This window comes from Balaenoptera physalus, assembly GCF_965194825.1.
Source record: "Balaenoptera physalus genome assembly, chromosome: 19".
Taxonomy (NCBI): domain Eukaryota; kingdom Metazoa; phylum Chordata; class Mammalia; order Artiodactyla; family Balaenopteridae; genus Balaenoptera; species Balaenoptera physalus.
Window position 1 is genome coordinate 11389885 of NC_138900.1, and position 24424 is coordinate 11414308.

A 24424-nucleotide genomic window follows, 5' to 3' on the forward strand; every position below is an offset into this window, starting at 1 on the left:
CACGTTATGTTTTGAAGAGTTTATTTGAGCTAACAATTCAAATCAGGCAGCCAACACTGAAAAATGATTAGGGGTGCTGTGTGGATGGGCTAGGACAGAGATTTTTAGAGAGAAAACAGGGAAGCAAAGCAAAGCAATTATTTAATTGGCTAGAGCTTAAATGGTTCCCTTACTTGGGAAAATCTAGTGACTTGACTTGGCTCTTCACGATTAGTTGATTTCATTTTCTTAGATTCGAGTTCACCAAGTCTGGCTTAGATTTTGGTTGGTTTACTTAGGCTACCTAAGGCACTAGAGTCACTGAGTCTCATGGCCTCCCTGTTTAAAATTTTAAATAAAATCAACGGTCTTTGGAACTATAAAAAAAAAGTTTTCTGTTCTTGGCAAACAGAATTAGATCAAAATTCTACTTTATGATTATGGAAACAGAGTAAGTGCATTTTTAGCTAAAACTTTATCTAATCGGGCGTGTGAATCTTTATTATTCTTATCTTATCTACCTAGAAAGGTGGAATGGTTAGCTTAGGGCTTGATCTTTTCAGCGTCTGAAAACCCCTATGTCAATAGTCTCCCATTCTCTCAAGATTTTTAATTAAACTTCTGCTGGAAGTTTTGTTATAACTCCTAGCCAAGACTGAATTAAAGACTCTGGGCCTTATAAGGTCTGGCTTCGGCCCAGAGACTAGATACAGTTGGAAGAGCCAAGAAAGAAAAGGAAAAAGGGCCGAGCAGGGCTGGTCCATGTTGATGTCACCCATACAAACCAAGCCAAAGGCACATATTTTAATAACTAGTGACATTTTCTACAAAATCATCAACATTAAAAAAATATATTTATTTATTTATTTGTTTATTTGGCCACGCTGGGTCTTGGTTGCGGCATGCGGACTTCTTAGTTGCGACATGTGGGATCTAGTTCTCTGACCAGGGATGAAACCTGGGTCCCCTGCCTTGGGAGCATGGAGTCTTAACCACTGGATCACCAGGGAAGTCCCAACATTTTTTTTTTTAACCCCTCCAAGTTCTGCAAAGGGGATATCTAAGCTTGCAAGGTTAACACAGTCTAGAGAATAAAGGTTTAATCCTAGAACCTTAAAGACAGTATTGGATAATAAAACAACTGGAGTTGTTTTCTCTTCACAATGAATGGGAGGAGAGTATATTCAGAGGGAGGCTCCCCCTTAGTGTGGGTGGCAGCTGCCAGCCACAGCTTGTGTTGCCCCTTCATTTAGTCACTAGATGGTAATTCAGCTCTCCCATCGGCTCAAAATCAGCCCTTTTATAAACAAGTGTAGTCAAGGCCAGGGAGCTGGCTTCCCTTCTGTATAATTTTTGTCATCTTTGCTGTTTCCTTTTCATAATCAAGAGCTGAGCACAGAGATACCTAGTTACAGTCTATGTTTTTCTCAGAAAAAAGCTTTTGTTTTCTAATTTCACAGCATGTCAGTTAGAAAAGAGACTAAGTAACAGATTATACCCAACTAAAGATGGCTTACTGCCTAAGAATATTTATTGTTTCCTTAGGAGGGAAGTCCAGCATTAGGCAGACCCAGAGTTGATTGGGCAACTGAACAAAGTCAGGGTGCTTGGTTGGGCACCTCTTGATTCTTTTGGTCTTGCCCACATGGTTACAAGATGGTTGCCATTGCTCCATCCATCACCTAGTAGCATCCAAAGCAGAAAGTGGAGGAGTGGAATGGCAGAAAAGCAGTGGATTTCTTCCATCCTCTCTTTCTCTTTAATGAAGAAGGAAAATCTTTCCCAAAAGGCTCCAGCAGCCTTCCTCTTGACATCGAATTGCCCATCCTTGGACCAGCCACTGGCAGAGGAAATCAGACCACTTGGACCTATCATGGTTCATCCCTTAGTGTTGGGCACACAGCTCTTCCACTGCTTTTCAAAACTGCCTGGTCAGTTTTTGTTCCTGCATCATACTGTTAATAGCTCCGTTTATTTCTTTAGACTATTAAACACAATTACTTTTATATTGTGTGTTTGATAATGTCAATATGTGCAGTCTTTGTGGGTCTGAGTCTGCAGTTTGTGGTTTCTGCTGACCCTAAATCATGGCAGCCTGTTTCCTCATGCCTCATGGGTGTGTGTGTGTGTGTGTGTGTGTGTGTGTGTGTGTGTGTGTGTGTGTGTGTGTGTGATTGTTAATTCTTCTTTTGAGGAACGTATCTGTGGAAATTCTTTGAGGGCCTGGTTTGAAGTACGTTCCTCCAAAGAGGATTTGCCCCGGCATCAGGTGATACTACATACATGGGACCACTTAAAATTTTCACCTTGGGTTTTTCCACGCAGATAACTAGTGTGGATTTTTACTCCAAATCCTTGAGAGTACAGACCTGCGGTTAGGAGTCTCCAGGGAGAATTTTTCAGCTTTTCTCTGCTGTCCCCCCAGAGCTAAAGCCTCCCACTGACTCTCCCCACAAGGCACATTTCTCCCTAATTTACCCACAGAAGGTGTTGCCCGTTGGAGAGGCCCAGCTCTCTGCTCTGTGGCAGGGTCCCTAAGATGCCTTTCTTCTTGACTTGGAGCACAGGCATTCTTTCCTGGTCCCTCCTGCTCCCACCACCTAGAGCCCTTTAAAATCAAGCTCTCTGCCACCTGGAGTCAGCAACGGGGCAAACACCAGCATCATTGCCACCCACTGTATCAGTCAGGGTCCCACCAGGAGACTGAAACCACACCAGTTAGTTTAACAGAGAGAATTAACGTAAAGAATTAGTAACGAGGTATTGAACTGAAAAGGCCAGAAGACTAAGGTTGGACGCAGAAGCAACTGCAGGGAGCAGTCACCACCCTTAGGGTTGGAGGAACAAAAGGAAGAGGTTGGCATGACTGAAGGGTAGATGTTTCGAAGCTTGGAGGTGGGGCCCTTGGAGCTGAAACTCAGACCCTGAGGAAGGGGAGCTCCCTGGCTGGTTCTGGTATGTCCCTGAGAGGGTGCAGTGAGGCCAGTTCTGCAGGTGTTGGGAAGCTGCAAACTGGATTCATCTGCCGCCACGGGGGAAGAACAGCTGCAGACGAAGGAGCGAAGCACACCTGGGCACTGCTCGGGGGATCTGCAGGAAGGCTCAGATCCCGCCTCCCTCCTCCAGCCTTGCAGCCTGTCTCTCTAGCTCCCCCTGCTGGCAGAGCCTGACAAAGAGCGGCTGGAGATGAGAAATGTCCCCAGCATCCCAGAGCTGAGCCACTAAGGGTGGGGTGTTTTGTTTTGTTTTGTTTTGTTTTTCTTTTAAAAATATTTTTTGGTTTTTCTTCTTTTTTATTTTTTCTTTTTTATTTTATTATTTATTTATTTTGTTTGTTTGTTTTTTGAGGGCGGGTTTGAACTGAGAGACAGTCACTTAGTAATGGGTGCAGCTCCCCTGCCTCTTTGGATTCTGCACTGTAATTTCTGGCCTCAAATATTTCCCTTCTGCTGACTCAGCTGTGCATTTCAAAAAGGTGTTTGAGGGAATTCCCTGGTGGTCCAGTGGTTAGGACTCCACGCTTTCACTGCCAAGGGCACAGGTTCAGTCCCCGGTCAGGAAACGAAGATCCCACAAGCTGTGTGGTGCAGCCAAAAAAAAAAAAAAAATACAATAAGGTGTTTGAATATTGTGCCAGTCATTGTGAATATCCTCTGCTGGGAGGGCTCCTGAAGCTCCCTGTCCTGAGGGTTCCCGCCATGTGGCCAGATGTGGAAGACTCTGGAAGAATTTAGAGAAGTGGAATAGAAGGATCCCTCTGGGGCCTGTGTCAGGGAAGGACTGACTGGAGGCCCAGAAATGAGAAGGGTCTAGAGGCCTTGAGGCAGGTTGAGGTACAGCTGGATCTGGCGACTCCCTGGTCCCTGCTCAGGCCCCTGCCCTCTTCCAGCCCCTAGGAGGTGTCACTGAAACCAGCCAGGCCTGGTTCTCATCCTCTGTGCCTTTTCCCAGGTCCTTCTGGTCACCTCGTCTTTCATGTCCCCTTCCGAGAGTCGCAGTGGCTCAAATTCCAACCGCGTTCGCATTTTTGGGCCCGACAAGTTGGTCCGGGCAGCAGCAGAGAAGCGCTGGGACCGCGTCAAAATTGTCTGCAGCCAGCCCTACAGCAAGGTACCCAGGGTGGGAGTGGGGTCCTTGGTCCTGAGCCACGAGAGAGGCGAGAGGCCGATGTTGAGTCCCAGAGGGCTGGGAGGACCGGACAGTTGGTCTCCCCGTGGGACTTCAAGGAGGCTGGGTCCGTGCATTCTCTGAAATTGGTTTGAGGTCCTCCCCATATAGGAATCTTCGCTTCCTGGAGGAAGATTAGGAAGGATGACCTGCAAGACCTCAGGGGAATTGGGAGGGGGAGCTGCTGACTTGTTGGAGATGGGGCCTCGTAGAATTGGGCCTCAGAGTTAATATCACGAGATGTGGAGTCGGAACGCTGGTTTCAAACCTGGCTTCTCCACTCCTTAGCTGTGTGACCTCTGGCTTCAGTTTCCTGATCCTTACGGGTTTGCTGTAAGTTAGGGATGCTAAGCTGTGATGACGAGACCCGAGTATGTAATGACAGCACGCAGTAAAGGTATACTTCTTATACCTCTGGATCTGTCCCGGGACGTGTTTGGCCAGTCATCCCGGACCCAGTCTCCTTCCATCTCATGGCTCTGCATCCACCCAGCAGAGGGGGAAAGAGTCTGGAGCATTTCTGAGTTCCAGAAGTGATACCCAGCCCTCCCTCCCATTCCACAGGCAGGAATTTGGCACGCAGAGTGGATTCGCTTAGACACCCAGTAGCCTTTGCCAGTTGCTCTGAGGCTCAAGGAGCTGGTGCATGTAAAGGGCTTTGCACCAAGCCTGACCCCAAGTTAGGGCTCAGTGACAGCCTGCTGTTATCATGGGGGCACTTGTCATTATCATGGGGGCACTTCCCCAGATGTGTGTGTCCATAGGAGGGAAAGAGCCAGAAAGTGGTTTCTGTAAATAAAAGGGATTGGGGCCAAGCCTTAGTCCTTGGCCCGACTCCCTGATTCCCTCCCCTCCTCTCCCAGGATGCCCCCTATGGCCTGAGTTTTGTAAGGTTTCACAGCCCCCCAGACAAAGAGGAGGCCGAGGTCTCATCCCAGGTAAGCTCTACCTGCCACCGCCCAGAGCCTTCTCCCCACCTCTTCACCCCCACCTGCTGACAGCCCTCCCACTGCGCTGACCTTGTGGGACCTTAGAAAGTGACCAAGCTCGGCCAGTTCCGCGTGAAGGAGGAGGATGAGAGCGCCAGCTCCCTGAGACCCAGGGCTCTCTTCTTCAGCCGGATCAACAAGATCCCCCCAGGTGAGTGCGGGAAACCTGGGTCCTGAATGAGTAAAGGCCGGGGGCCTGGACTCCTGGGTCTGAGGGAGGAGGGGCCGGGGGCCTGGACTCCTGGGTCACTCCCGGGTCTTGGGAACAACACTCTGTGTCCCATGGATAGGAGCCGAAGGGTCTGAGGGTCCAGCCCTCTCAACCTGGCTCCACTTTCTCCCTCTGCAGTCGCAGCCAGTGACCCAGCAGGACCCAGCTATGCAGCTGCTACACTGCAGGCCTCCAGTGCCGCCTCCTCGGCCTCTCCGGCCTCCAAGACAGTAGGCAGCACCTCCAAGGTGAGATCATCGGACCCTGGTGGGGTGGAGAGGAAGGGGGTGAGCTGGAGGCCTCAGCCCATCCCACCCCCTCATCCTCAGGAGTCCCCCAGAGGCAAGAGGAAGCTGGATTTGAGCCACGAAGAAAAGAAGACCCCCAGCAAACCGTCCGCCCAGCCCTCACCACCCGCCCTCAAGAGACCCAAATGTGAGCAAACTGGATTCCTTGTTCCCACAGGGGCCTGGATCCTGGGTCCTGAAGGGGAATAGTGTTCGGGGTACATGACTTCTGATTTCTCTGGGGGAGCAGAGGGTGTGACCCTCAGACTCCTAGACTCCTGAACTCCTGAAGGGAGTTGAGGGTTTGGGACTCCTCCAAGGGGGTATATCTTGGTCTCCAAAGAGTAGAAACTGGATCTGTTAGGTGTCTAGTCCTCCAGGGGGAGAGGAGGTGGAAGCCCTGCTTCCTGATGAAGGGGGTCTCCATCACACCGGGGACTCTAGCGTGGAGGAGGGGGTCTGGGTTCCCCGGGGAGCTGGAATCCTTGGGCTTCTGAGCCACGTAGGGATATAAGGTCTGGGTTTCTGGGAGGTGGGGCGATAGGCCTGCATACAAAGGGGGCTTTGAATTTTCATTGGGGGGAGGAAGGCTCTCTGGAGTCTCAGAACTCCTGGCTCCCAAGAGGGCTGTGGACCTTGATTCCTAATTCATGGGTGGTGGAAGGTCTCCATCTAGAGGAGGGGATAGGGGGCTGTGCGAGAGAGCTGGAGACCTTTGGTTCCTCTTGGGGAATAGGGGGGTCTCTAACAGTTGCTCCACCAGGGGCCTGGTGACCCAGATTTCTTTCCCAGTTGTTGTGGGGAGAATGGTACCACAAAAATGAGAGGACGTAAGAGTTCTGGGCATGGTGGGCTCTGGGGGGTAGCCGGAGACCAGGAATGAGGCCTTCTGGGTGTGGAAGGACAGAAACCCCTACCTCAGAGGTACCTCCCAGAAGTCCCTAATGGATCTGGATCCTGGTAGCTAACTGCCTTTCTCTGAGTTTGACTGGAGAGGGATATGACTGCCCCCATTTTAGAGGTGCTGAGCGATTATGGGGCTCTCTGGGGACCCTGTTCCTCTGTCCCTCTGTCCTTTAGGGGTTTCTCTCTTTTTTTGGTCTTGGTTTCTTCTGTCATTAAACCTTAACCCTTTCTGACCTTGGTATTATATACACCTGCCTTTTGGGAAAAGCAACTGTACTGCTGCACTGATCCAAACGCTTCTGTGTTGGCTACCTCAGGTATCCCCGAGAGACACAGAGAATGCCACAGTGAGCAAGGGGCCCACGGAGCAGCTGGGCAGGTGTTCCAGACCGTGGGAATGTGCCACAGTGAGGCAAAGGCAGAAACCACAGTGCCTGGAATGTTCTACGCTGCCAGCTCCAAGTAGAGGAGAAGCCACAGGTCACAGAACTCTTCAATGCCAAAAACAGAAAGAGAGGACCTGAGAGGCCATCCAGCAGAATCTCTGTTATGTTAGATGGGGAAAGCAAAGCCCAGAGAGGACAGGCTCTAGGCCCAACAGCACACAGCAAGGCCCCTGCCTGTTCTTATTTCCTGCCCCCTCCCATCCCCCAATCAACCTGATCTTCCTTCTGATGTTTGAGTGGGCCACCTGGGATCCTGCCTCAGGACCTTTGCACTTTCTGTTATTTCTGCCTAGAACGCTCTGCTCCCCGATCTTCCCACGACTGGCTCCTTCTTGTCAATCAGGTCTCAGCTCAAGTGTTCCCTCAGAGAAGCCCTCCCTGACCTCTGTAACTGAAGTAGCTCACACCCCCACCCCTATTATTCATCTTGGCGGGTTATTTTTCCTTGTAGCAATTATTACTGTAGAAAATGACCTTATTTATTTATTTACCTATTTATTGGTTATTATCCCCATACCTGTCCTGTTCTCTGCTGTACCCCCAGCACCTAGAACAGTGCTTGACACACACAAGGTGCTTAGTAAATAGTTAATTCATTAATCAGTGGCAGAACTAGGGCTGGAATTTAGGTCATCAGCCTCTTGCCACAAGACAGGGAAAAGGTGTGAGATGGGGGGAGAAACAAGTACCTCATGGGAGAGGAAGCTCCTGTCTGAGGTCAGGGGACCTGGGAAGCAAACACAGCTTTGCCACTGTCACTCCGGGTGACGTGGGCCAGTGCCTTATTTTCCCACCTGTGAAATGAAAGGGCTGGACAAGAACCGTAAACGCTTCCGAGATCCTGTTTCCTCTGACAGCTGAACGCAAGGGTAACCAGTCTGAGGGGCGCTTCCACCACGTGTACCTTGAGCTCCCACCACCGGCACAATCTGTGCCATCAAAGTTGAGATGGCCAAGATGGGGAAGAGCATTTGGCTCTATACTGAACGGCTCCAAGCATTGTCCTCAAAGCTCTTCCGGCCTTAGGAGAATGTCCCTCATCCATATCTGCAATACCCAGTACGACGCTGGCTCCTCCTCAAGCCCAGCGTTCAAGCATCTCCGTCAAGCCTGCCTGCCACGTGCAGGGGCAGGAGGCGCGCAGAGCCGTGCTGTCCAGTAGAAACAGGATGTGAGCCACACGGGTAGTTTCACATGTTCTAGTAGCCACATTAAAAAAGGAAAAGGAAACAGGTGAACCTAATTCTAATATGTTTTACCTCAATATATCCAAAATATTATCATTTCAGCATGTAATCAGTATAGGACACTACTAATGAGATATTTCACATTCTTTTTACGCTAAGTCTTTGAAATCTGCTGTGTATTTCTCACAGCACATCTCAATTCAGATGATAAATTTTCATCAGAAATATCTGACCTCAATTTAGATTTCAGAAAACTCATATTTGGAGAAATCAATTCATATACCCAAGTTGTCCCAATTATCTTGGATAGTTTTCCAATAACTGAGATGAGTAGCAATTTTTTAATTAATCAGAAGTAACTAAAATGTAAACTTCAGTTTCCCCGTTGCACCAGGCACACGTGGTGAGTAGCCACTGTGTTAGACAGCACAGCCCTAGAACACTTCCCATTATCACAGGGAACTCTGTGCACATTGCTCTAGGGTCAGACAGCCCTTTGACTGACCATGGGGGTGACCTTGGGCAAGTCACTCAGCAAATGGCATCTACCTCACAGGGTTATGGTGAGAATTCAGTGTATGCACGTATGTACATGCATTCTGTCAAATGCACAGCAACGAACTTGCAGCCCCTCCTGGAAGCTGGCACACTGGGAGCCCGAACGGTAGTCTCACCCCCATGCCTTTGCTCGGAGTGCCCTCCTCTCTTCCTGCCGCTTTGCCACCATCTCTGACTTGGTCCCGTCTGACATCTCTGCTCTCTACGTGTCTCTGTTCCAAATTCCCTCTGCCCTCATGCCAATGGGAATCATGCCTGAGATCAAATCTGAGAAAGCAAGACCCAGTTTTGTTTTCACGTCTCGCTGTCCGTTGTGGGGTGTGCTGATTGTGTTTGTGTAGTTGTACATTGGCACTCTTGGGTGTCACGACTATCTTTTAGAGTGGTTGCCTTTTAAATCATGACTTTTAAAGGGATTGAATTTTAGGCTCTGTAGAGGCAGCAAGTTGCTAGTGAGACATCTGTCTCTGGGAGCATCCAAGCAGAAAAGACTAAGGCTCCCTTTTGGATGGATTGCTGGCTGTCATCAGGGTGTGTCTACAAGGCACCTGCAGGCTGGAAGGCCCCTGAAAGCAGAAATTCAAGGAAAAGTATGGTGAATCTTGGCATTGCCATCGCCAGAAGCAGAAGAGGCACAAAAGCCTCATGACCTTAGCTGAGTTTCATACTTGTCTGGATAATGATGGAGAGACTTGTGTCCACTGAGGTAGGAAACCATGAAGGCAGGTGAATCACGGGTGGGTTGGCCTGTGGTGCTTTTTGGAGGAGTGAATAAAAAAGTAGAAATTCCATTGTGTGTCTGTTCTTTCGGGGTTTAAAGGGGAAAAAAGATGCTTGGGATTTTGACTGGAGCTGGAAGCCTAGACTCCTGGGTCCCTGGAGAGGAGAGACAGTGGGGGTCTGTGCAGGATAGAATCCCTTGGGCTGGAATTGAGAGACTTTGAGTTTTGCCACCCTGGAGGGGCTGGAGCGGACTACTAATTGTTTACACCTTGGGGGCTGTGATGGTAAACTTCGTAGCTCCGGAACCAGCTTGGCCCATCAATGCCCCCAGTGTGTTCAGCTTCTCTGCAGCCCTGCCCTTGGATTGTCCCTTCTCATCCCGACTCTAGACCTGGTCATGGGATCTGCTTGGCTACTGAGACAACAGCAAAGATGATGGGCAGAGGCTTGAAAAGTGCTCGTGCATTGGGACTTCCTCTCTTGCTACTCGGGGGACCCCTGTCACTGCCACCACATCAAGAGGTCCAGGCTAGGGAATTCCCTGGTGGTGCAGTGGTTAGGACTCGGCGCTTTCACTTCCGGGGCATGGGTTCCATTCCCGGCTGGGGAACTAAGATCCAGCAAACCCCACAGTGTGGCCAAAAAAAAAGTCTAGGCTAACCTGGTGATAGGAGACATGTGGCCCAGTCATCCCTGACACCCCAACCAGTGTCAACCCTCTGAAAGAGAGCTGCCTAGCTGACCAGCAGCTGAACCCAGCAGACACCAGCAGAACCATCACCCAGCTGATCCCAGACCACATTGCCAACCGATTATTCTAAGCAAATGAGGTTTGGAGGGGCTTGTTACGTAGCAAAGGATAACTGATACAGGCTCGTCCGCTCTCTCTGTGATGTGGTCTCTTTCTCCCCTCAGTGTGACCCAATGACTAAAATCTTAAGCTCTGCCACTTTTTAGCTGCTACGACCACCAATGTGACATTACTTCTCTGAGCCTCAGATTCTTCTGAAAACAGGGATGAGAATAATAGCGCCTATCACATGGAGTAGTTGTGAAGACAAAATGAAAAACAGCCCCAAGAGGTCATGGTGGCCATTCGTGCTGGTTATGAAATGTGTCTGGCGAGGCGGGGGCTGGGGTGGGGCATTCGGAGCCCGGACTGCACTTCCTCCTCTCCCGGTGGGGTTTGGTAGGGTCATGTGACTAGCTCCATCCAGTGAATTGTGTCAAGTCCCTTCTGGGTGGCAGCATTTAGTCATCCATGTGAAACCTTGCTGGACTCTCCCGTGCACAGAAATCGGCATTAAGTTGGTGACTGCTCCACAATTATGATGAGCAGAACGCCCTGTGGACGGTGCTAGACGTGGAAGGTCAAGGATAAACCAAACTTTTTTTTTTTTTAAAGATTTTTTGGATGTGGACCATTTTTAAAGTCTTTATTGAATTTGTTACAACATTGCTTCTGTTTTATGTTTTGGTTTTTTGGCTGCGAGGCGTGTGGGATCTTAGTTCCTCGACCAGGGATCGAACCTGCACACCCTGCATTGGAAGGCAAAGTCTTAACCACGGGACCACCAGGGAAGTCCCTTAAATCAGCCTTTTGTGAATGGGTACTTCTTCAGCAAATACCACTCCTCTCCCTCCCACTGGACGGGGAGTGTACTTCCTGCTCCACTGATGTTGGCTTTGACCACATGGTTTACTTCACTCCATGGAACGTTAGCACCCCGACCTCAGCAGAGGCCTTTGGTGCACTTGGTTTTTGTGCCCCTGTGATCTGCCGCGAGAAAGACATTAGCCAGGGAGCCGCTGATCCCAGAAGACTGTGAAATGCCATGGAGGAGAACTTGAATCCCCCTCCCAAACTGGACCCAAACCCATCGAAGCACAGCCAGAAGCAGAGCTGCCCCAGCCACCTACAAACCCTTAGAAAGAAGAAAGATTGTTGTTACAATCTCAGTTTGGGGATGGTTTGTTACACAAGCATTACTACAGCATGAATTGACTAATATAAACTTGTTGCTTTAAACCACTGAGATTAGGAACTTGTTTGTTACTGTAGCATAATCAATTCTGTCCTGACTGATGCCAGGGTCTAGCACCTGCCAACTAATGGCCACTCAGTAAGTGGCAGCTATTAGGATGATAACTATTTGGCCAGACACATTGTCTCCAGAACCAACATCGTCTTAAAGGTCCTGGGCACTGCACTAAGTGCTGTTTTAGTTTTCTTTCATTTGACTCTTAAGACAGCCCTTTGAGGTTATGACTATTAATATCCACATTTTACAAACGTGAAAACTGAGACAAAAGAGGGAGAGGTTAACCAGGAGAGGTGATCATGGACTCTGGAGTCTGATCTTCCCTAGCTGTTTGACCCAAGCCAAGTGACACCGCAACCTGTGCCTCAGTTTGTTCCTCTGTAAAATGGGGACAATACTTTCAACTTCACAGAGTTGTTGTGATTATGAAATGAGGTACCGCAGGAAAACACTTAGCATGGGGACCCGGCAGGGAGTAATCCCTTAACAAAAGGTAGGGTCTTCCCTCTCTTCCTTCCAAAGAAGGGGTTCCCAAATGTTGAGACCCCTGCTTTTTGCATCCCACCTCCCTGAAATGCATCACATCACAAGGACTCAGGCTTGTTCTGTTAAGTTGTTTAATATATTGGCACATGGGAAGCTGTAGCTGAGAACAAATCGAGACCAAACGCGGCATATGCCTCAGTTCTTCACATAGCCTTGCCGGAAGGCTGGGGGTCTGGAAGACAGTTGGCCTGGGTGATGGTGTAGATACGAGAGGCTGAGGGCACCAGGGTCCCGGGCTTGGTGTGGCAGGCATTCTCTGTAGCGCAGCCCCGAGTAGCAAATATGACGCCTGTTGGGGGGGAGGGATTTCAGACGGGAGTCAGGACTTCCAACCCCTCCCTCCTCATGACCCTGGGGTCATGCCCCTGCCACCTCCTCACCCAGTTCTCTGGACCCACTCTCTCCCCTAGAATCTGGAAGTATGAGCCTCCAGTTCTGGAAGCCTCCCTGTACCCTCCTCCAGAAATCTAGGTGCCCCTCACCAGTCTGCACTTTGCCAGCGCAGGTGATACAGTGGCTTTCCTGGCCAACACAGAGTACTTTCTTAGTTGAAGAGCATGTTTCCTTGAAGGGGCTGATGCAGGTAGGGCACTGGAGGCCATTCTCCGTACGATTGTTCTCGGGAGCTGGGGAGGAGGGTGGAGTGTAAGGTGTAAGGTACGTTAAACCCTTTCCCAACCTCACAACAACCCTGGGGACACCGGTTGCTAATGGACACTGCATTTCACAGGCGAGGAACTGAGGCTCAGAGCAAGGAAGATGCTTGCCAAAGGTTACAGCGTGGGTCAGTGGCAGGTGCTCACAGCAGGCTCTCAGGCGGGGCAGGAAGGGACTCCAGATGTGGGGCTGAGCTGGCACTTACTGGGCAGGGGATCGTGGTTGCAGACATCGCTCTGGCAGCAGCGTGTGTTGGACACCATGTAGTTCTCAGGGTCCATGGTGATGGAGACGAATCCTGAGCTGCAGGCGCTGGATTTCATGCAACCCTTATAGGTGTTCACCGACTGGTGGCCCTCTGCAGGATGGCGAGGGAGGGGAGGGCTCAGGGGCCCTGGCCTGGACCCCGGCTTCCAGGTCTCTTCCAACCTTACAGCTGCCCCAGCCCGCTGCTGTCTAAGGAGGTCTCTTCCAGCCCCCCAGAGTCATACCCCCTTATCTGCCTGGGGCATGGTCTGGACTGTTTATTAGGTCCGCTCCACCCCACCCCCTCCAGGCTTTGGTGGTCTCTTGCAGTTCCCATCGGCAAGCCCTGGTGCCTGCCTGAGTGGTCCCTTCCGCCCCATGCCACCCCACTGCCATCCTCTAAGGGTCACACCTGTAGTGGTCTTTTTCAGGCCGCCTATGGCTATCCCCATGGCGGTGTGAAATGGTCTCTTCCAGCCTTTCGCCCTCCCCTGACCCTTGGAATCCCTTCCACCAAATGCTGCAATGCCACCCTCGCCCCCCCACCCTGTAACACCCATATCCTTCTCTGTCTAACGTGGTCTCGTCCAGATTTTCCCACGGTCACTCCCCAGACCTCCCAGCGAAGGTCTCTTGCTGCCCTCCTTGGCTACTCTCAGGTCTTGCCTGAAGTGTCCAGACTCCACGGCCTTCCCCCTCCCCCTCCCCACAGTACGGTGGTCTCTTCCAACCCTAGGGTTTCCCCTCTTTACCCCACAGAAAGGTGTTTTTTTCCCCAACTTCCTCCTGCGGTCCCAGGGTCCCATCTCCCTCCCATATACTCCTGGGTGGTCTATTCAAGACTTTCAGGTCCTTCCCCCACCTGCCCACTCTTGCTAGGCGAGTAGGGCAGCGTGCAATCTTCTATCCCACTTTACACACCCCCTCCGGTCGGAATGGTTCCTTCCTACACGCAACATGGGCCTTGCCTCCCTTCACATCCTTCCTTCTCCAGTCTCACGCCCTGCCCCACCATCTTCCTTTAACTAAGGGTTTCTGGGTCTCTTTCAGCTTTGAATGAACACCCCACCCCCCGTGGTTTCTTCCTTTGCTCCCCTTCTCCCCCATCCTCTCTCAGGTCTGGGACAGTTCCTTCCATTTAAGTCTTGCCGCTCCTCTGCCATTGTACTCATATGTCTCCCCATTGCCGCAGCTCCACTTCTTCTTTGTGATAATTTGCTCCATACTTCAGGATTATCTTCCCTCTCCTGTCTGTTCTTTTATATCTCTCCCTCTACCCCAATATCATCTCTCCTCTTCTTGTCAGGAATGGTCTCTTCCAACCCGCATCCCTAGGGGATCCCTCCCGCCCCAAATGGTCAACCTGGTCACATTCCTTCCAACCCACCTCAGCCCCTTCCTTCTCCTCTACACGCCCCCCTCCACCTCTTGCACATTAGATTTTTCCCCTCTCGCGATTTCTCTCTTCTCCCTTGTCCTTTCCTTTCCTAATCCCCTCCTGCCTAAGAAAGTCTCTGTATCTGCCCCACCCCCACCCCATCAACTCTTTGGAGTCTAATGTTCAGAAATCCCTGACAACAGTGGTTTCTGTCGTTCCATCGGATTCTCTTCCCTCCATCCACCTCGAGATTGCCTTTCCCTCCTTCCTGCCCGCTCACCACTGGAAGGTTCCTCCCTGCGCGTGCTGGTATCTGCTACCCCGAAAGCACAGCCCCCTCCCCAGGATCTGACGCCACGCCCTGCCCTCTTACTTCTGTTGGTGTGAGCCACGATGACCACGCAGGAGTCCTGGTCGGGGTCACAAGTTTGCACATTTCCACTGCACGTGGGTCCGGAGCCTGTACACACCTCACAGCTCAGTGGGTACCCTGCAGTGTAGAGAGCAGGGCTCTAGTCAAGGGTGGTGTGGTCTGCGGACCAAGACTTTGGACGGAGTCCAGAGGGGGATGCGGGGGGCGGTCTGAGGGAGGAAGGAAGGGTATCTCCCTGATTGTTCTTGGGCGGGGCATTGGCGGCTGTCCAGGGAGCTGTCCGAAGCTCCGGCAGAGACGCGGTGGTGCTCCAGCAAAGCTGCTTTCAGGGGTGGGAAGCGACTCCACCAGGGAGCAAGTTTACCTAATTACAAGGCTGGGGACTTTGGACGCTAGGGTCCTCTGAGAAAGTTTGGGGACAGGGAGGGGTCCTGGTGAAGGTTTCCATGGACTTTTGTGAAGCTTCAGGTCGAGCTGGTTCTCGGAAGTGAGACCCTCTTCCTTGTAGGTACCACGCGTAGGTCTTGTAGACAGTAGGAGCCCAGGCAGGGGTACCTGAGGCTGGGATCTGCATCCCAGGTCAAGAAGGGAGAGCGAGGACCAGGAGGGCAAGCGCATGGGCTCCTTGGTCCTGAGAGAGGAGGCAACTGGGGGCCCAGGCACTGGGCAACTGCGTCCTGGGGAAGGTGGGGCTTGCCTGAATTCCTGCATCTAGGGGAGGACACCAGGGGTCTGAACTCCCTAGAGTTCTGGGAGAAAGAAAATCTCTCCCCTGCCCCATCATTTTTTTAAAAAAAGATTTCCCTTTCTAATCATACTCTCATCTGATTTTCTAGAATTCAGACGTCTTTTTTTTTTTTTTTTTTGGCCGAGCTGCATGGCATGCGGGATCTTAGTTCCCCAACCAGGAGTCAAACCCACGCCCCCTGCAGTGGAAGTGCAGAGTCTTAACAACTGGACCCCCAGCGAAGTCCCCAGATGGCTTATTTTGAGACCCTGCCTGGGGGACAGGGGATTCAGAGCCCATCAAACCCCCTCCTTTCTCAGGGATTCACACACACAAGTTTCTGAGCTATTCTTCCCTTGGGGCCCCAGTCTTTCTCTCCTTTACCCTCTGCCTTTGCCGTGAATCTGAATTCCCAGGACACCTCCTCTTTCCCCCTCGCCCCTGGAGGACCTTGCTGAATGCCCTCTCATAGTCCTCTTTCCGAAGGTCCCAGGATTCCAGGCCCCTAGTCACTTACCCAGGCCCAGGAGGGTGCAGAGCAGCACGGAGGCCAGCAGGAAGGTCTGGGGTTTCGTGGAAAGCCTCATGATGGATGAGTGAGTGAACCTGCAGTCCCAGGTCCCCAGCTCTTCTTATAGGAAGCTGAGGAGGGGTGGGTCTGGACCCACCCTACCCCTAGGGTGAGAAAGAAGTGATGTAAGATCTGGGGGCAGGTCTCTGTAGCTCTGGGGTGGGGAGGCAGAACCAGAATCCAAATGCGACATGGGCATCTTGTGCCCAGCCCCCTCCTCCACGGGGACCCCAGGAGTCTGGACTTCCAGCCCTCTCTTCCATCAGGACCCAGAAGGTCATTTCCCTATTTTCTCACATTCCCACCCCCCCCCTTTTTTTTTTTTCTGACCTGAGGCCCAAGATCAGAATCTCAGAATCGGGTTATTTGATTCCCTGCAGGGTAGAGTGGCTGCTAGGACTGAGATACCCTTCTTTCTCTTCCCAAGGAGGTGCCCAGCGTGGGTGAGGCCCTACCTGGGAGCGTCCAGCATGTCCAGGCTTGTTCTGTAGGGGCACGCTTGGCTCATATTCACTTTTCTGTGTTTGGGCTGTCTCCAGCTCCGACCCCACCCCAAGATGCCCTTCTGGGTCTCTCGGGGACTGAACGGAGGGGTGCTTGTCACCGGGCAGGGGTGGGCGTGGTATGAGACGGATGCCCATAGGTCACATTGGAAAACTGAGGCATGGTTGGAAGCACTCAAGGCTGGATGTGTGTTTGGGCACATGCACTGTGTTTTATTTAGGTTCTTTTTTTTTTTTTTAATTTATTTATTTATGGCTGCATTGGGTCTTCGTTTCTGTGCGAGGGCTTTCTCTAGTTGCGGCAAGCAGGGGCCCCTCTTCATCGCGGTGCGCGGGCCTCTCACTATCGCGGCCTCTCTTGCTGCGGAGCACAGGCTCCAGACGCGCAGGCTCAGTAGTTGTGGCGCACGGGCCTAGTTGCTCCGCGGCATGTGGGATCTTCCCAGACCAGGCCTCAAACCCGTGTCCCCTGCATTGGCAGGCGGATTCTCACCCACTGCGCCACCAGGGAAGCCCTTATTTAGGTTCTTTACCCACTCTCTCTGCCTCAGGCATAAGCTTGAGAGATCAGAAATTGTATGTGGTTAAAGATTTGATGAAAGTTCATAATAATGCAGTTGACAAGAAAATTAGTTATTTCTGAGATATACATTTTAAAGTAATAACTAGGATTATTACTTATAACATTATACCAGAACATATAAGATTTTTAGAAATTTCATGTAATGTCTGAAACATTTATATTAACATAATTCCATACATATTTCCATACAAATACAAATATAAGATTTTTAGAAATTTCATATGTCTGAAACATTTATATTAACATATTTCCATACATATTTCCATACAAATACAAATATAAGATTTTTAGAAATTTCATGTAATGTCTGAAACATTTATATTAACATATTTCCATACAAATAACCCAATGAAAGTTTAGTATTAGTTGTTTTGTTTGTTTTTTTATACTGCAGGTTCTTATTAGGCATCAATTTTATACACATCACTGTATACATGTCATTTTTAAGTCTTTTGTCATTTACAGACAGTTCTGGGTGTACTCTGATGATTTTGCAAATATGTTCCTATAAAAAGGTTTCATCTTCAAGAAATTCATGGAAAAGACTCTGACAAGTACAGGTTTCTGGTAACTGACTGTACTGCTGAACTGAATGAATAAGCATTTTCAGAACTCTAATGAAAAACTGATGAACTCATAAAAGTGCTAACAAAAGATCAAGATGAAAAAAAAATTAATTACATGGGACTGAGTGAACTGATGAGGATGAGTATAATTTTTGTGACTTTCTGTCTGAATTAAAAAAAAAAAAAATCCCACAAGGACTCAGAGGCAAAGAATATACAAATCAATTTTCACTGCAAAGTAAAGGAGCTGTTACAGTGGAGGATTACTGGACTGAATGTCAATATTATGACATAGTATGAGTGTGTTTCATGTTTGGTAATTGCAATCATTGTTGCTTTTGTTGTGGTCATCCATGTACAATGCTTGGTGTCAGTCTATTTATCTCTTGTAAAAATAAAATACACTGTGTGTGTGTGAAAAAATAAATAAATAAAATAAAATTTAAAAAAAGCATGAAGGAAAAAAAAAAAAACAAATTGTGTGTGTGTGTGTGTGTGTGTGTGTGTGTGTGTGTGTGTGTGTTGGTGGCGGGCATGGGGAGGGTAGCCAGCAACCGGTGGAGGGGATCCTGTTGCGGTAGGCTCCAGGCTCCCTGCAAAAATCCACTCAGATTTGCTGGCCTCTTGCTTTCCAGGCTTCAGTTGGGGTGGTGAGGATGGCGAATTTCTTCTGGGGCCAGTCCTGGAGGCCACGCCAGTGCTAGGCGCCCAGAAAACCTAGTGTGAAACTCACCGGGAGGAGGGGCTCGAGAGCGGTTTGGCCGGAGGGAGGCGGGAAAAGCTCGTTGCTAGGCAACTCAGCCCCTCTCGCTTCTCTCGGGAGAGGCGCACTGGGCTTGCGCAGTGTTGACGCGACCTCCGGCGCGCCGCTGTTTGAAAGGCCCGAGCGTCGTGCGCTTGCGCAGTTAAGCCCGCGCAGGGCGCCCCAGCTGTCTGCACCCTAAACTCAGACCCTCCAGCATCTTCTTGGTCAGGCGAAGCCCACGACGTTGACATGCCGGAGATCCGCCTCCGCCATGTGGTGTCCTGCAGTAGCCAGGACTCGGTGAGGGACCGGCGTGGAGGAGGTTGGAAGAAGTAAAGGAATTCTTGAGGGGGCTCTAGGAGAACTTTTGGAGTCTAAAAGGGGTTGAACAATAATCAGTATCCGGGCTGCGAAGAAAAAAGAACTTTATTTGGGGTCTTAGGAACTGATATTAGAGAGACACAGATTTCCGTAAAACTGGAAGAGTGTTGGGAGAGAGAGTCAGGGGCTTATGAGGACAAAGGTCACCAGGTGGTTAAAGTCGTCTAGAGAGAATTGTAATTGCCCCTGATACAAGAAATATTTGGCTTTAAAAAATAGGCTGTCATGAGTTACTTTGGCGTAAATGTCCCATAAATAGATAGGCCGTCATGAGTTACTTTATGGTAAGTGTCCGATAAGTATCCTGAGTTTCTGGTAGATGTTCTGGATGCCTGTGTTTACTGCCATAAGTGGTCAAAAGGTCACATTCCATCCAGGCTGAGACCTGCCTGGTCACAATTCCTCAGTGGCCTCCCAGCTCCATTTTAGAGAGCCCTTTTAGCACTACCGACTTCATTTTGATTTTCCTTTCACCAAAGGGACTTGGTGGAATTCTAAGGAGGGTCATGGGAGAATTTCTCAGAGGCCATAAAGGAATTCTAGAGAGACGTGGAATAGAGGAATTTCCAGAGAGAAAAGGAGGGATAAGGGAGCTTCCTTGGAAGGCCCAGGGGTGAATTTTCCAGGGGAAAATGCTGTAGGGGACTCAAGGCAGAGTGTGTGGGGATTAATAGGGAAACTTAAATCCGGGGGATCTCAAGGGAATAATCTGAGAGCTGGGGACCTAGCTCTCATCTCTGTACCCTAACTTTCCCTTTCCCACTCTTCTCTCCAGACCTACTGTGCAGAAAACCTTCTCAAGGCAGACACTTACCGAAAATGGCGGGCAGCCAAGGCGGGCGAGAAGACCATCTCTGTGGTGCTCCAGGTGATTCTGCCCCACCCCACCCCCCCATCTCCTTAGTAGGAGTCTGGAGACCCAAGGTCCTGACTCTGCTCTGGAGTTAACTGGCAGTGAGTGGAGGCACTTTCCCTTTGGGCGTCAGCTTCCTCACCCGGAAAATGAGCAGTGTGATTCCGGCGAGAAAGGTGATCCAAGCACTAGGCCAGGGATGAATCGCTGTGTGGCCCAGGTAGGTTGCTGCTACTTTCGGGGCCTCAGTTTCCTCAGCTGGAACAGAGCAAATCATTGCCATGTATCCTGCCTTCTAAAGTCTCTGGGCTCAGGGCTGGAAGGTGTCTCATATCATCTAAGCCAAGCAACCTCATTTTATTTTTTTATTTTAAAAAATATTTATTTACTTATTTGGCTCTGCTGGTCTTAGTTGTGGCAGGCAGGATCTAGTTCCCTGACCAGGGATCCAGCCCGGGCTCTCTGCATTGGGAGTGTGGAGTCTTAACCACTGGACCACCAGGGAAGTCCACAATCAACCTCATTCCTCCCTTCTGAATATAGGGGGTGTTTGAGGAGGGATGTTGGGGGAAGGCTTACCTGATTGAGTTAAAACATATTATTGTCTCTCTCTTGCCCAGTGTTTCTGAAAAAGTTTTGGTTCACAGAACCTTTTGAGAATTAGGGAGAATCTGAGAATTCTCTTCCCAGGAAAAATACACAGCCCCACAAGATTTTCTGAATGATTTTAGGAATTTAAATATCTCCTAGGTCCCTAACATAGTAAGAATAATGAGAGCCACCATTTATTCAACATTACAGCTGCCTGGGAATTCCCTGGTGGTCCAGTGGTTAGGACTCCATGCTCCGAGGGCCCGGGTTCAATCCCTGGTCAGGGAACTAAAAGAACAAAAATTACAACTGCCGGTCACCATTCTAAACACTTCACGTGGGTTAATTCATTGAATCCTCATAAAAACCCCATGACCTCAACTCTTTTATTATCCCCTTTTACAAGGAAGAAACTAGGCCCAGAGAGGTTCTACAACTTGCCTAGAGCCAATGTTTTTTTATTAGACTTGGGACATGGATTCAAGACCCCACATGTCCTTCTTACCCACCCTGTGACCTCAGGCGAATGGTTTCTTTCCTCTGAACCTGTTTTCTCATCTGCCCATTGGGAATAATGTGATCTGAGCCCAGGGTTGTTGCGAAAATCCCGTGATGTAATGTTTGCAAAAGTGCCGTGTCAGCAGGCAGGTGTTTGTGTAAAGGGAGGGATTCATGTGTTCATTACTGGGCGATGATTCTGCTGGGCTCTCTTATGATCAGGAACATCCCATTTGGGTCTGCACCCCAGTTGCAGTGGGAGCAAGAAGAGACAGGCTATGGGGAGTGAGGGTGCCAGAGGAGCCAGACAAGGCACAGGGTTCTCTGGCCTGGGAGACCAAAGGGGATATTGCAGCTGTCACCAAAGTGGGAAGCCTCGAGAAGGGGCAGCTTGAGAAGGTGATACATTGGTTGGGATGTCCGGGTTTGCTATGACTTTGGGACGTCCAGGGGACAGCTAGCGATTGGACATGGAGCTGGAGATAGGGCTGTAGGAGTTGTCAGCACAGGGACAGGCCCTGGAGACTTGGGAGTGGATGGATTCATTTGTTCATTCATTCATAGAAGCGCCTTCTGTAGGCCCAGCACTGTTTTAGGTACTGGGGCATAGTGCAGTAGACAGCACAAGACAAACGTACGTCAGTCCTTTGGAGATTTTACGTTGGCAAGGAAAGACTGACAGATTAATAAGTAAAATGTGCGTGTGTCAGGTGATGAGTGCTAGGGAGGAAATTACATGGTTAAGAGAAGTGAGGAGGGACTTCCCTGGTGGTGCAGTGGTTAAGACTCTGCGCTCCCAATGCAGGGGGCCGGGGTTCGATCCCTGGTCAGGGCACTAGATCTCACATGCGTGCCGCGACTAAGAGTTCACGTGCCACAACTAAGGAGCCCGTGGGCCACAACTAAGGAGCTGGTGAGCCACAAGTAAGGAGCCTGCCTATCGCAACTAAGACCGAGTGCAACCAAATAAATAAATAAATATTAAAAAAAGAAAAAACAGGAATGAGAAATGCCTCCAGTGGGAGATGAGGCAGTGGCAAGAGGTTTTTTTCTAAATACGGTGTTAGGGAAGGCCTTCCTGAGAAGCTAACCTTCAAGCAGAGTGAGTTATGCAGGCACCTGGGAAAGAAACAGAGTCCAAGGCAGGCTGGCGCCTGGTAGGCTGGTGCCTGGCGGGCTGGAGGGACAACAGCAAGCCCTGTGTGTGGGTGGAGTGGAGTTGACAGGGGAGAGGGGTAGGAGCTGATGGGGTGTGGGTAGAGGACCCCTAACCTACGTAAGGCCTAAAAGCCATTGTAAGGATTTAAGCATTTACTCTGCATGAGATGGGAGCCGTGGAAGACCTCTGAGCAGAGGAGGAACAGAATGTGACTTAGGTTCTCACAGAATCTTCTATTTATTGATTGATTGATTGATTGATTGATTGATTGATTGGCTGTGTTGGGTCTTCGTTGCTGTGTGTGGGCTTTCTCTAGTTGCGGGGAGCGGGGGCTACTCTTCGTTGCAGCGTGAGGGCTTCTTATTGCGGTGGCTTCTCTTGTTGCAGAGCACGGGCTCTAGGCGCGCGGGCTTCAGTAGTTGTGGCTTGCGGGCTCAATAGTTGTGGCTCGCGGGCTCTAGAGCGCAGGCTCAGTAGTTGTGGAGCACGGGCTTAGTTGCTCCGCGGCATGTGGGATCTTCCCGGACCAGGGCTCAAACCCGAGTCCCCTGCATTGGCAGGTGGATTCTTAACCAGTGAGCCACCAGGGAAGCCCCCTCTCACAGAATCTTCTGTGAGGTTTCCAGGTAGAGAATAAACTGCAGGGGAGAAGTGCTGGAGCAGGCAGCACTGTCACAGCAGTTGTCGATTTATTTCGCGTTGGAGACCCTTCGGAAAATCTGGTGGCATTTGGCACTTGCCAGCGTGCAGGGTGACTCCAAACTCACCAAATGCTAATTTTGGTTCTTTTCAAGCAAGTGATAAGCGGAAACTTCAGGACACCAAGACACGTAGATTGATCTGTGGATTTTCCTACTACTGTGTATTTTTTTCCCCCTCACATAGTATCTCACAGTATCTCTGTATTACCATCTGGGGTTCAGTCCTCTGCTCGTGACAGCCCCACACGCCTTTTTCGTTTGCGGTGGCCGAAAGAGGCTCTGTCGCCAACCCATCACCTGCTCCCAGGAGGGCAGTTCCAGCCTCCTTGCTAACCGCTCCTGGGCCGGTGGGAGTGGCTGAGACGCAGCCCAGGTGTAACTCCCGCCCCCCGGATGCCGAGGTGTGTTCTTTAGAAAAGATGTTCAGTAGCAAGGTGGACACGTTGTGTTTCTGTTTTTCAGTGGTTTTCTCATCACCCAGTTTGCCACTGTGGTGTTTTAAAATTTTTTACCTTCTTTTGACATGACACGTGTGTACAGCAAAGCATGCAATCCAGTGAATCATCACAAACTGCAGCCCGTGTACTGCCAACCAGATCAAGGAACAGGACACACCCCCCTCCCACGTTCCTTCCTGTCACTGCCCCCCGCAAGGGTAACCATGACCCTGATTGTTAACGGCATGGATTAGCTTTGGCTGGTTTTGATTGTACATAAATGGAATCGCATGGTATATAGTACTTTCACCTCTGGCTGCTCTTTTCTTTCCCAGCATTGTTTGTTAGTTTCATCCTCCTTGCTGGGTGTGGCTGCATAGTATTCCATTGTTGGAGATAACCACTGTGGTTTTATTAACTTACCAAATGGGTGTTATATGCGTATGGTGCATAAACTCAAAAGGCACAAAAAGGAGGGTATACAGTGAAAAGGAAAAATTCCTCCTCGCCACCTGCTTCCCTGCCCCCGTCCTCCCGATTTCTGCTGCCCAGGTCTTCCCTCCTGTGGCAACCACTGTGAGCAGTTTCTCATGTGCCCCCCCGGGTCACTCTGTCCACCTACAAGCATATATATCCACCCCTCCCCGCCTTTTAGAAAGTACACTGTATGTAAACAGTCCTCTGCCTTGTTTTCTTCCAAGAAACTATATCTTGGAGATCCATTGTCATGGCGTCAAGTTCTACCTTATTCTCTTTAATGGTGCATCGAGTTCTACCTTATTCTTTTTAATGGTGCATCAAGTTCTACCTTATTCTTTCATGGATGTGGAACAGTTTTTTTTGTTGTTGTTATATTGGAGTAGAGTTTATTAACAATGTTGTGTTAGTTTCAAGTGTACAGCAAAGTGATTCAGTTATACAAATACATGTATGTATGCTTTTTCAAATTCTTTTCCCATTTAGGTTATTACAGAGTATTGAGCAGAGTTTCCTGTGCTGTACAGTAGGTCCTTGTTGGTTATCTATTTTAAATATAGCAGTGTGTACATGTCAATCCCAAACTCCCAATCTGTGCCTCCCCCCAACCCTAGCCCCTGGTAACCATAAGTTCGTTCTCTAAGTCTGTGAGTCTGTTTCTGTTTTGTAGATAAGTTCGTTTGTATCTTTTTTTTTTTTTTTATAGACTCGGCATATAAGCAATATCATATGATATTTGTCTTGGAACAGTTTTTTTAATAAGATGTCTCTGGGACTTTGCAAACCTTCCATGTCTCATTTCTTCCACTGTCGTGAATTCTGTCTTCCTGGGAAAGGTGCACACAAACCTGGGCCACAGGTGACTCATCCTGTGCTTAAGCCTTTCTCCTAACAGCTGATCCTTACTGAACACTCACTTCTTTTTTCTTGAGATAAA

The 24424-nt window shown here is 49.7% G+C and overlaps 3 protein-coding genes across 6 annotated transcripts in view; 1 reads left to right on the forward strand and 2 right to left on the reverse strand.

Annotated features, from left to right (window-relative positions):
* The window catches only part of SRRM5 (serine/arginine repetitive matrix 5), a gene marked incomplete at its 3' end in the record, with an annotated part of 172816 nt that overhangs the window by 42664 nt on the left and 105728 nt on the right, over positions 1 to 24424 (reverse strand).
* The window catches only part of XRCC1 (X-ray repair cross complementing 1), a 53652-nt gene that overhangs the window by 12323 nt on the left and 16905 nt on the right, over positions 1 to 24424 (forward strand). The window contains exons 4-8 of one of the 3 annotated variants that reach the window (XM_082438711.1): positions 3931 to 4089; positions 5010 to 5084; positions 5181 to 5286; positions 5485 to 5594; positions 5676 to 5781. In XM_082438711.1, coding sequence (XP_082294837.1) covers positions 3931 to 4089; positions 5010 to 5084; positions 5181 to 5286; positions 5485 to 5594; positions 5676 to 5781 — 556 coding nt within the window. Of the gene's footprint in view, positions 1 to 3930; positions 4090 to 5009; positions 5085 to 5180; positions 5287 to 5484; positions 5595 to 5675; positions 5782 to 18513; positions 18691 to 19546; positions 19640 to 24424 lie in introns of those variants that run through there. The other 2 variants (XM_082438709.1, XM_082438710.1) reach the window with 2 other exon arrangements.
* Positions 12096 to 17073, reverse strand: PINLYP (phospholipase A2 inhibitor and LY6/PLAUR domain containing). 2 transcript variants are annotated; one of them, XM_082438840.1, is made up of 6 exons: positions 16449 to 17073; positions 15940 to 16097; positions 14696 to 14812; positions 12904 to 13056; positions 12524 to 12667; positions 12096 to 12330 (listed from the first exon to the last, which is right to left on the reverse strand). In XM_082438840.1, the coding sequence occupies exons 2-6, from the start codon at positions 16007 to 16009 to the stop codon at positions 12185 to 12187; spliced, it is 630 nt and encodes a 209-aa protein (XP_082294966.1). In that variant the 5' UTR covers positions 16010 to 16097; positions 16449 to 17073; the 3' UTR covers positions 12096 to 12184. The 2 variants fall into 2 exon arrangements, with proteins under 2 accessions (XP_082294966.1, XP_082294965.1); XM_082438839.1 differs by lacking the exon at positions 16449 to 17073 and adding an exon at positions 16324 to 16442.

Excerpts from the sequence above, each read along its gene's own strand:
- PINLYP (XM_082438840.1), bottom strand. The coding sequence starts at position 16,009 with ATGAGGCTTTCCACGAAACCCCAGACCTTCCTGCTGGCCTCCGTGCTG. Across the intron at positions 13,057-14,695 it reads CGTGGCTCACACCAACAGAA|AGGGCCACCAGTCGGTGAAC; the intron begins GTAAGAGGGCAG and ends GCCATCCTGCAG. Across the intron at positions 12,668-12,903 it reads CAACCACGATCCCCTGCCCA|CTCCCGAGAACAATCGTACG; the intron begins GTAAGTGCCAGC and ends CCTCCTCCCCAG.